At 30.9% G+C, this 12,914-nt stretch overlaps 1 protein-coding gene across 1 annotated transcript; it reads left to right on the top strand.

Moving 5' to 3' along the window:
* The first annotated feature begins 337 nt into the window (after window positions 1-337).
* On the top strand, window positions 338-11,211 carry LOC128167636 (organic cation transporter protein-like). The gene is made up of 11 exons (XM_052833460.1): window positions 338-403; window positions 1,710-1,807; window positions 3,166-3,365; window positions 4,732-4,962; window positions 5,789-5,991; window positions 6,134-6,412; window positions 9,639-9,773; window positions 10,034-10,119; window positions 10,336-10,456; window positions 10,550-10,622; window positions 10,732-11,211. The coding sequence occupies exons 1-11, from the start codon at window positions 351-353 to the stop codon at window positions 10,948-10,950; spliced, it is 1,698 nt and encodes a 565-aa protein (XP_052689420.1). The 5' UTR covers window positions 338-350; the 3' UTR covers window positions 10,951-11,211.
* The last annotated feature ends 1,703 nt before the right edge of the window (window positions 11,212-12,914 follow it).

The following is a 12,914-nucleotide window of genomic DNA, read 5'->3' as shown; positions in this document are numbered from 1 at the left end:
TTTGATAAAAACATTGTCAAAAAATCTAAAAAGCTTTCTCAAATTTTGAGCAAGAAATATGATTGTTATATCTGTTCCGTTTTTTATACGAACTACTGGAGACATTTAATATTTCCCCGTTATATTAATTATATAAATTCAACGCAAACTTGGAGGGTACGGAAATGTAGTGTGAATTGTAACACAGATAGTGTTACCTCAATTTTTATTTAGACTTCTATAATTCATAATCACGGTTAGAACATTTAAACAATTGATTGAGATTGTAAAATAGAATGCTTTATCACATTCTGTACTCAAGGAGCCAAGTTTAAAAACAGAAGAACAAAACCCAAGTTTTGGATTATAAAATGGATTATGTAGGCATTGGAAAAAAGAAAACGGAGCTAGATAAAGATTACATGTAAGTAGTTATCAATGTGTTTTGTAACGTACATCTACTAGGTTACCTGAGTATAATGCAGCTTTGATTTATTTGATAAATTAAAGATAAAATATATACTGTAAAGTTTGTATCAAACATGTTGATCTACATTTATAATCTTTTGAGTAAAAGTTATTTTATATATCAAATATTGGTCATCTATAGTAGTATTTTTTGTAACGTTGTTTTAAAGACACATTTCTGGTGCATTTTCAGAATATCGATGAAAATATGCTATATGTATATTTCGAAAATATTTGAGTCATATGTCACAGTAAAAATGCTATGCTCGAGTCTATTGTATATGATAATGAAAAAAATTGCCAATGTAGCTAAGTGCTTTTAAGGTACCGTATATCCGGTAATTTTCGCGATGATATAATTTTCGCTTTTTTCGCAATGTCTTTTAAATCGCAAATTTCTGAATACGCAGAAATTATATTCTGTATTATTTTCTATAAGAAACTTCTTAAATCGCAAAAAATGACTGGCGCAAATTAAAAATGCTACACATTTTCCCCAGTTTCGCAAATTTTGTAACACGCGAAAAAAAACCCCGGATATACGGTATTACCTAAACTTATTTATCAACATAAATGTTTGAACTTATCTCTAGAATGGATATCTGTTTAAAGTATGAAATCCTCTATAAATGTATATTCATCTATTTTTTTCTCACATAATAATTTAATTTTTGTCTTCTAATGTAGCCATTAGAACTTAAACAGTAAATGTAAGTTTAACTGTAAATTTACGTTCATTAAAACAAGCTATCTGTGAGCCAGTGCTTACTAGTGATACCCCCACTATGATGTGAATATACGAAATAAGCACAGTCGACATTTTACAGGAAGTTGATATCCGATTGGTACATAAATAAATCCCACCATATAGTATGCATAAAAAAAGAGTGTGTTAAATTTTTAAGCATCTGCAATGAACAGTTGCTGAGAAAATTGCGACAGAAATTTTTATAGCGGACAGATAATAACACAAGGGTAAAACACTACATCCCCTGTCCTTCGGGGCTGGGTATAAACATTTGTCGCATTTAAACTTGCTAATCTTTGTCTTTCTGCGCTTCCCCCCCCCCCCCCCTTGATTATCTGCCATCCCTTCACCACTTTAAATTTCTTCCAAAAAAAAGAAGGAAAAATAAACACTTCGAACTCTAGAGCCGCGATGCAAAGGTAAGACGAAAAAAATTATGTTAATGTTGTGACTGTATAAATGTAAACTCTATAACTCTTTTTATTATTTTTATTTCTTCCACTTCTGTCTACAGATTTGGTCGTTGGGGTCCATACCAAACTTTGCAAGCTGCCTTTGTATTTTTCCATACATGGGAGACAGGTTTTCAACTATTGGTCGGTGTTTTCATCGGTAAGAATACAGACGTTAGTAAGGTATAAAAATTATTCAGTGAATTTCATAAATTGATCATTCATAGCAATTTGCCTAACTGTTTGCAGTCCATGCAGTTGATAATTATCATAATATTCACCACAATATCAATTCCATTGGACCATTTCAATATTCATTGAAAAACTTTTCATCATATTGTGTCGATTCGATTCTATGTTTAATATATGATATATATGAAATATATTAACGTACTTTACTTGTATAGGCGGATACATGCTGTGGAATCATTAAATTTCGTGTTGGCTCAATTTTCATGGAATTCGTGGGTACCTCTCATCCACGAATTAACATCCTCCACGGATTAATAAATTAAGGTTATAAAGTTTATTTGGTTTTGTAGGTATAAGATAATACACGAAATAAAGTCCCACCAGCCTGTAAAATTTAAGCAATCCACGAAAATTGGCCTCCACGAATTTTTAGATTCCACATTGTATCATCCCCCTCCCCCGAAAAAATCTTTTTACACGATTTCAAATGTTAAATTTTTGTGCATATTTCTCCTTTTTTCTACTGCTTTTTTGTGCGTATTTCTCCTTGTTTCTACTGTTTTTTTGTGCGTATCTCTCCTTTTTTCTACTGCTTAGAGTCACAATTTAAGAAATAAATTTTAATACTAAGTCGTGATTTTCTTCCTTACAGCTCACTGTCAAACTTTTTTGTGTGACAACACCACTGGTCAGTGGCGTAGCTAAGGGTAGATGAATATGGAAGCACAGCAGGGCAGGGGGTTTGGGCCGCCCAGAGGCCCCCAATGGGTCCAGGGCGGAAGCTGGCGCGTTTTTATGAACATCGATAGCTATTTTTAATGTCTCTAGCATACATTTTTGCCCCTGTGAGTAGGTTAGCAGGACAAATCCAATAAAGTAACAACGTGATGCTTTTTAAATCAGTTTCTTCAAAACACTCCATTTTGTGAAACCCGATCTACTACAGTGTATTGTTTGTGTATATGCGTTGATATAAAAGTACGACAAACAGAACCGTTCTACAATGATTATGATGATCGAGTATTTTTCAAATGTGTATGCCTGATCTTTCTTTCTTTCCTTTTTTCTTTGGATATTTCTCACCAGTGCAGTAGTATTCATATTGATATCAAACCGCGTTCTTTCTAATCTTACCGTCCAATGTGACGTGTTCGGATGATTGCAACGAAGCATGGATAGTGCTCTTTCTCTTATATAGAGAGTGTGTAACGATGCACTGTACAATAGAAATCAAAACTCAATTGGCGGTAGTTGGGGATGAAAGGTAAATAATGCGAATTGATGAATTCATGTCAGCTTTAAGATTAGTATATTATTTATTTGCAGCATATAGACCTGGATTTCAATGTGCCACACCGTACTTTGATAACATATCGCTGTCAAATGATTCCAGTTACGTCCTCTACGGGAAATGTCAAATCAAAGTATTTCATAACGACACCGATGGCCCTAAGCTTGACTCTGTTCGGGAATGTACCAGTGATTATAAGTACACGTTGGATAAAGAGAAAACCATTGTTACCGAGGTAAATATAAATAAATAAATAAATAAATAAATAAATAAAAGTAATAAAATATCATTTTGATGATAAATGACCGAAAAGAAAATGAAACTTTTTTCAGTGGTCTTATGTGTTTTACTTTAAGGAGTCTGAATGGTCAATGGCTTACACACCAGATTTATCAAAGGTTTTTTAAAAACATGATATTTTCAACCACTTAACTATTATAATAATGTATTAAAGAACAAATCTTATATTAATTTCATCAAATCTGTCAACTGCGCCTCTTTCAGTTATTAGTTTCCTTTACTACCTATTATTTGTAAATAACTTTTTATAATTTCTTTACTTTGATTTTTTTTAAATTTATTTTTGAGGGTTGATTTTAATCAACTCTCCTATGCACTTACTCGGGCAAACCGAAACTGAAATAGTGTTTGGACCTAAGCACAAATCATCACCGCTGACAACACTTAGTTCCTGAAAATAATCGATAAATTCAGATGCAATGTATTCTGAAGCATTGTTTTTCAAGAAAACCTATTTTTTAATACCATGAAAATAATAAGATTTTAAATGGTACAATCAGTTTAGATATTTTTTAAAGTCGTATATATTCATACGCTAGACTTCAATGTACTAGTCTCGTTCAACCAGACGCTCGGCTGTCTCCGTTAATATCCGACAAAACAGAGAGTCCCGAAAATTTGAAAATATCTATTGTTCGTTAGCTATATATATATATATATATATATATATATATATATATATATATATATATATATATATATATATATATATATATATAATATATATATATATATATATATATATATATATATATATATATATATATATATATATATATATAAAACACCTTTATATAAAAAAACTATTCTTTTTAAGGAGATAATAAATTCTAAGAATAAACCAGAAAATAGAATCTTATAAAAAAAAATCACACATTAATGAAAACTTTTTTAAGTATGAGTTCAAATGAGCATAAAGTGGAAAACGCCGTGAACATTCTTCCATATTTTAATACATAAAGTAACAATTATTTTGGTTTTAAAAAAGGGAAATCAGTGACTGAATTGAAAAACAAATTACATTATCCTGATTTTTATCCTCAGTATAATTTTAATAAAACAACTTCTATCATATGATAGTACTTGCGCGTTTGAAAAACTCCAGCATTGATGATTTCCATAATAAAAAAGTTATTTCATTGAAATTTCTTTCTCTACACCAAATGAAAATTACACATTCAGATTTTTTCCGATTGATACAATAGGAGACATTCCAGGTTTGCCAAGATAGTTGGTTACTACAAAATATTCTATTGTTTTTCAATTATTACAACAAGTAATTTAACTATAATTTCTTTCAGTTTGATTTGGTTTGTGATAATTCCAATTTGGCGGAATTCCTTCAGACCCTGGTTATGGCTGGTCAGCTAGTAGGAGCAGTCTGTGCCTCTTCTCTTAGTGATAGAGTGGGCAGAAAAACCGTACATCTTTGTTCGAACCTCTTGACCTTAATCTTTGGAATAAGTGTGGCCTTTGCCCCAAATTATACTACACTGGCAATCTTAAAGTTCATCCTTGGAGTCCTGCAACAGGTGTGATTAATGAAAGGGTTTATAAACGTTCAAATAATGTTTTACTCTATTACATAGGTCAAAATTCAATTTATTCCTTATAAAATTATTTTCTACATATAAAAATTTTAAAAAGGGGCATTTTTATTAAAACTGCGATTGAGATGTTTTCGAAAAGAATTTAAATTTAATTTCAAGCGGACTAATGTTTTTTCAGATTGTGGTGTACATGTACAGTGCAGAGAAGTTTATTTTATTTATTACGATAAAATTAAATGTTTTAGCCACATACAAGTACATAAATCTCATACCCCCGTTCCTCCATTACTTGACAATTCTACACTTCATAATGGTCAGGGTACACAATAAATCAAAAGATAATTTGACAAAGGGCACAACTCGAAAATAATCATATATATATATATATATATATATATATATATATATATATATATATATATATATATATATATATATATATATATAATGCACATTTATTCCTTCGTCTTTAACAGGCCCTATTTAACTACAACTAAGTTCTAAATTAAAAACGGCTAACCCTCCCAGCCCCCAGAAGAAATAGTGGAATCGGAATTTCCTGGTTATATGCACATCTACATATTGTTTTCTGACTTCTGAATTCCTTCAAAGTTTCACAATATTCCATACAGCGGTTTACGATCACGAGGAGTTGTGCTTACAAAAAGAAAACACCGGACAGTCCGACAGACAGACAAAACATTTTTTATAAGACGTTGAGTCCAGCATGTCTTACTCAATCTTAGTTTTTATGAAAACAAAATTTTTGGTGTTCGATCGTATTACTGTTATTGTTTGCAATTTCCAGGGAATGGTTATGTCCGCTGCGGTTTTTACAGTAGAACTCTTTCCAGAAAAGACCCGTTATTTGAGTAAACTTACCGGATCATTCATGTTTACGACTGGCTTGGTATTAATGTCTGCCATTGCGTACCTGCTACGAAGTTATCCGTGGAGATACCTGCAGATAACTTTGAGCTGTTTTTCATTACTTAGTTTGATTCAATATTGGTAAGTATCATTCTAATTTCAATTAAGACTTGTTTAAAACTCAGCTAAAGTTGAATTGTGTTGATATTGAACACACTATAATAAATATCGTAGTTAATGTTATCGAATGTATTGATAGACAATTCAAATATTTGAATTTCAGGGTTCAGGATGAATCATTGAAATGGCTGATTGCAAACGGAAAAACTAAAGAAATTAAAAGAATCTTAAGAAAAGTATCTAAGTGGAACAAATTGGATTATGGCGAATTGTTCGCAAACGTGAACCAGAAAATGAATGTTTCCAACATGGAAAAACCTTTAAATGCGGAATTGCAATTGCGAAATAATAAAACTGCGATTAGTGTCGAGAAATACTCCATATTAACTATACTACAAAACAGATCTCTTCTATGGATAACCCTTTTGATGGGTTTTGTATGGCAAGTATTGCGCATTGGAACAGCCCATTTAGAAATATTACACACTTTTTTTGTTCAAAGTGCGTTAATTTTGGGACCAAGTCAACGCCCTTAAAAATAAATCTATTTCAGAATGCATTGATATCGTCGATATCAACACACTTTGAAAACCAAATTGTGCACGGTTTGGTCGAATTTTTGAAATTCTTTTTAATGCAATAAACAATTATTTTAATCTTGTTTTATCAGCTCAATGGGATGTAATAACAACCAAAAAACCCAAGGTATTATCAGCTTCCTTGATACACAGTGTCTTGATCAAAAAACATTTCTCATAAGCTCACCTAGTTCAACAATTTACATTTTAAGAACAACTCGTGAGATTTGTATTATCTAAACAGGATATAAACTGAATCTCTTAGCAGCTATCGTTTCTTACTTTCTTATATTTTAGATTTACCCTGTGAAGATGTAAACAACATATTAACTCCTTTAAAGTATCTATTATTTGGTACAAAGCATATGTTTGTCAGAAACGAAAACGATTTATATTATGGATATTAATGTATACCATATATTTAAAATAGCTTAAATTTCATGTGCTTATGAAAAAACCTGACGAGACAATATATAGCTAGGTATACTGAACAAAATATAATTTTTAAGAATAGCAATGTCAAAAACACCCTAATGATTATATTTCAATGTTTAGACAATGCAGCTCTCTTGTTTTTTAAATAAAGGTATTGTTTTTTTAACTTCAGAAGGAGGATAATGTTTAGAACCATATAGATTTTTAAATTACTATTTCACTTTGAAACTGTTGTTCAGTACACCGGCTCGTTTTATTCAATATCAATGTACTTAATGTAAGTACAGCAAAGTTTATTCCTTTTTCACTTTTTACGTTTACCTCAGTTTGCTAAAATCATGTTTGTGGGGAAAGATGAAGGGTAGGGGACCCCAAGACGGTAGATCATTTTAGTTGCCGCTTACAAATCATCATACTAGTATATACTAATAATATTTTTTTTAAATGTGATTTATACATTTTTTTTCAAAGTGTCAAGGGTCTCGATAATAAAAAATATTGATGTACCTTTTTAAGCACTTTAAATTCTTTTCCTAAAGTGCTATGACGTGTTCTCCAATTTAATGCACTTTGAAATAATTTTTTTAATGGTTAATTTGGTCCCAAATTTAACGCACTTTGAAAACTTTTTTCCACAGTGCGTAACTTTTCAAAGGGCGTTGTCATAGCGCATATATTTTGAAATTCACACATAATGGTAAACAAATACACCTCATAAGTCATGTTTTCCATAATCATATGAAACTTTGTCTGAAAATCACAGGAAAAACCAATGTTTTATTGAATTAGAATTTGACATTAAGATATACGTTTACTCAGAATGAAAATAAATTCCACTGATGATAATGAAAAACCATCTATTGTGTGTTAAAGACCTATCATGGCAGTGCTATTTTTCACTTTCAAAAAAGTAGGTCAATGACCTACTTTTTGAGATAATGGCCATTGAATAATTTTTGAAAATTTAAGAAAAGTCCTTAAAAATTTTACACTATGATTGAAATTTTCTTAATTGTGAAAATAATACAAATTGCTAAATTCTTTTAAAAATGAAATACAGTTTATGAATGGCAGTGACACTAAACAGACACAAAACATTAAGTTTTCATTCACATTTTTTATGAATACTCCTGTCCGAAAATCAGTTTACAAATTCCTACCTTTTTTGATTCAATTTTACAAAAAATTGAATGATGATAATAACAAAACATTTATAGCATTAAACTAGATATATTGACCTTACTCTGCAGGCATAAAAGTTATATAAGGTCAATGATCAAAATCTTGAGATATATTGTCTTTTATCATTTTTAAGCATTTTTCAATATTTTTGTAGTGTGTGCCATTCGAATATCTAAACGAAAAAGTGCGATAAAACCAGCAGAAATATGCAAAATTATGTTGAATAACATATAAAATCTTAACTTTGAATATTGCAGTACTACCAAAAATATTTCAGTGAAAAACAAAATCTGAAAATTTTAGTCCGAATTTCCTCTGCTTTGCTAAAAGTCCAACTTTGTTTCAGCCTAATTTCATAATGTAGTAAAATATCAAATGGTTTGTCAATAATAATTTATTTCAGAAATACTTTTAGGATTTAGAACAAATTTTACTCATGACATTTAACTTTAAAACAATCCGAATTTGAGAACTCAGACCCTGAGTAAACAACGTCCTTAACGAAAGCAAAAGAAATATCTTGAAAAATTTTCTCTTGGGTACATGATGTAAAAAAGGAATTTAAAGGGAGATTGTATGTACATGTTAACCTAATACATGTAATATCGAAACTATTTTGAATTGACAACATTTTTAATAAGTTTAACATTTACTCAAGATTTTTATATCTCATCAAACACTTAGGTGACCTATTGCAATTGCTCTTCGTCCGTCGTTGTGAACAATATTACATTTTGAATGTCGTCATCAATTTTTGTTAGAAGCATCTGTAAGATAAGAGGATTATGAATTATGAAATTTTGACCAAACCACCCACGGGACATCATGGGCGGATCCACATAAGCTAAAAAAAATCCAAATTTTCTAAAATCTTCTGTACTATCACACATTTTTGAAAAGAACAAAATGCATTGTTAAAATTTCCTTGAAGCCCTCTATAAAAACTGTGTTATTCATAGCCCCGCCCCCCCCCCCCTTGGGTCAGGGGTTCAGGTCAAAGGGCGGGGCCAATATGACCGTACAGTTAATATGGGTTAAATCTTGGAAATTCTTCTTCTCTACTTTATATATATTTGAGAAAACAAAATGCATAACACTGTGCCGGATAATTATGCCAGTGCTAAGGTGGCATTTTTGCACCCGCTTAATTTCTTCTACTTTCACAGTCGTTGGATATGTACAGAATGCAATGGTATTAAGTCCATAATATTCTGTTCCTTAACTGTAAAATTTAATACCAATGGAGCATGGAGTAAAGAATATTTTTTTATTCAGTGAATGGGGGTGGGTTGACAATCATTGCAATATAAGCGGGTACCCTATTGCCCGTTGTCGTCTGTTTACAATTTAACATTTTAAAATTCATCTTCAAAACACAAGATTAATTGGCCCTATTGATTTAAATACTGTTCTGTTTTAGGATATCTACAACAGTTGCCAGTTTGTTTAAATTTTTTCTTGTTTTACTTGTAGGATAACTAATACCTTGACCTACTTTGGTTTGCTCTTGACCGCGACATCATTAGCCGGCAATCACTTTTTCAACTTTTTCTTATCGGCGTGCGTGGAGTACATCTCGTTTATCTTAGAAGTCTTTATGCTTTACAGGTATTTATGCTAATATTCTCTCTCTCTCTCTCTCTCTCTCTCTCTCTCTCTCTCTCTCTCTCTCTCTCTCTCTCTCTCATCCACACACATCCTGTCATTTTTACTAAATATTGTTTTTATGTCTTTACACCAAAGATTGTTTTTTATTTTACAACACATGTTGAATATTTACAGAAAAATGGATAGAAAAAGTATACATTTCCCATAATTGGATGTACATGTAATAATAAATATCATCTTTTATCTATTACACATATGAGGTTTGGACGGCGTACCGCTCTGATGTTTTTTCACTGTATCACTGGAACGTCATTGGCTCTAGCTACACTACTTAATTACTTTTCAGGTGAACTATAATTTTTTTGAGTTAAAATATATAGGTCATTTGAATTTCCCTTTTTATATAAAACGATGGTTATGGCATTTGTAAAAATTTGCATGGAAAAGGTCTGTTACAGGGTTTCTCAGTACTTTTCCCTGATAACTTCTATTGATTTATTATACAACAAAAGTCAAAATAGTTTGTTTATACGTTGTTCTAAAGTGTTCGTTTCTTTAACAGATGGAGATGAAACGCTGATTTTGCTCTCTGTAATAGCAACATTTGCAGGGAAAATGTCCGTCACAGGGTCATTCAGTACACTCTTTCTATTCACACCTGAATTGTATCCTACTAATCTAAGGTACTCTAGATAGATATTATTTAGTTTAATACGAGACATTTGACATTTTGAAAGCAACTATATGAAGAATCTAACACGATATTTCTTTTGAAGAAATGTTGGAATCGGGATTTGTTCAACTTTTTCAAGAATTGGCGCTATGATATCTCCATTCGTTGGAATTTTGGTATATTTTTTTTTTTTTTTTGGAAAAATATATTTTTTTTAATTCATGAAAATGCACTGAATTAAGATTAGAAGGGTAAATAGTGTTTCGCTTCTACCTTTTCTTTTAGGCCAGCCATGTACCATGGGCACCGGGGACCATATTTGTAAGCATGTGTTTTATTGTCATCATTATAGCGTTGTATCTGCCGGAAACCCGCGGAATGGATCTACTACAGTCATTGGGAGAAGTGAAAATTTGGTATGCTGGAAACATCGGATTTCGACTGAAAAAAGGTCGAAAGAAAAATAAATCTACACCAGAAATACTCGTCCATTGTGACAGTTAACAATTACAAGTGGAAAATTTGTTTTGGTGACTTTTTGTTCTCAATTAATCCCCAAGTACCCAAACTCCGTCACCATATGCAGAAACATGTCGTGTTTCTCTGGAAATTAATTTTTGCGGTTTTATAATTTGGAATCAATAAATAAAGTCTGAAACGTTATAATTAATAAAAATATCAACAAAAATATTTTTATTATTATTCAAATAAGCCCTCTGAATACGACGTCCTTTTCATAATGCATGGATGCCGTTTGGTTACTGTACTTACATATTTCAAATATATCATATCAATAATGAATATATTGATGATTATATTATTTATTTTTTTTACATTTTTAATAAATTTACCATATTCTAAATAACGACATACCGTATATATTTGTAACTCTGTATTAGGCAAAAATTATGGCATGACCTCTCTTAAAATTCAACACGTCCTGAGAACTATAGACCGATAACATTATTAAGTTGCCTAGGAAAACTTTTTACTTGTATATTAAGCAATATATTAGAGATATATGCATCAGAGATTGACGTTATCAGCGAAAGCCAGGCAGGTTTTAAAAAAAAATTATTCAACTTTAGACCATATAATAACACTACAGCTTTTATCCCATACTCTTATGTCAATGAAGAAAAAACTTTTTTGTGCTTTTGTTGATTTTAAACAGGCATTTGACACTGTCTGGAGAAATGGTCTTTAGAGCAAGTTAATCAAAACTGGAATAAATGGGAAATGTTTTAATTATATCAAAAACATGTAACATGGAAGTCAAAAATCAGTATGACTGGCTTATCTTCCGAATTTTTCAGTTGTAATGTTGGAGTACGCCAAGGTGAAAATTTGTCCCCGTTTTTATTTTCGTTATATATTATGACTTAGAAAATTTCTTGATTGATAAAAATATAGTTGGGTTACAGAGTGTTACCAAACCTATAGAGGATGAACTGTTTATGTATCTTAAACTATGTATTCTTTTTTATGCTGACGACATTGTAATTCTTGCTTAAACGACTGATGATTTACAAAATACTCTGAACGAGTTTCATTTATACTGTGAGCAATGGAAGTTAACGGTTAATAAAAATAAGACAAAAATATTAGTATTTTCCAAAGGTCAAATGATAAAAAGGGAATTTTACTTTAGAAATGAAATAATTGAAAACGTGAAAGAGTTTAAATACCTTGGAACTGCTTTTTCACGTTCAGGGTCTTTCAGCAAAAGCAAAAACACATCTATGTGAACAGGCACAGAAGGCTATGTATGGGGTCATCAGGAAAATAAGGCTATTTAATTTACCTGTCGATTGTCAGTAAGACTTTTTCGATAAAGTAGTAATGCCGGTATTATTATATGGATGTGAAGTATGGGGCTTTGAAAACATAGAAATTATAGAACGTATTCATTTGAAATTTTTGAAACATATACTGAATTTTAAAAGATGTACCCCATCATGCATGGTTTATGGAGAAACCGGAAGGTTTCCGTTATCTGTCAATATATATACTAGAATGGTTTCATACGGGGGAAAATTGTTCACCGGGCCAGAAAATAAAATTGTACATATACTGTACAAATACTTATTGAGTCAATGTTGTAATGACTTTTCTAAAAACCCATGGATTGATTGTATACATTCTATTTTTGATAAGTGTGGTTTTTCAAACATTTGGAATGAACAATGTACTGTAAATGTTTTTTTTGTTTGTTTGTTTTTTTTTATCTTTTTTTTTAATTTATTTCACATTACAAATCAACCCATTAACAAAATCCAACTATCTCGGGCAAAGATAGTTAGTAATAGAGTTATATCACATTTATTATAACAATTACAGCATATCTGCAAATTTCACAATATTAATTCTAAACATTTGTATTTTTGACATATTTACAAGTACATCGATATTGTATCTGATATTGTTTTCTTTTGAGATCTACAACACATTTTATATTCAAATATCCT

The sequence above is a fragment of the Crassostrea angulata genome, chromosome 1 (genome assembly GCF_025612915.1).
Source record: "Crassostrea angulata isolate pt1a10 chromosome 1, ASM2561291v2, whole genome shotgun sequence".
Classification (NCBI taxonomy): Eukaryota; Metazoa; Mollusca; class Bivalvia; order Ostreida; family Ostreidae; genus Magallana; species Magallana angulata.
Note: the sequence above shows the minus strand (reverse complement) of the source record. Positions and strands in the feature narration are given on the sequence as shown.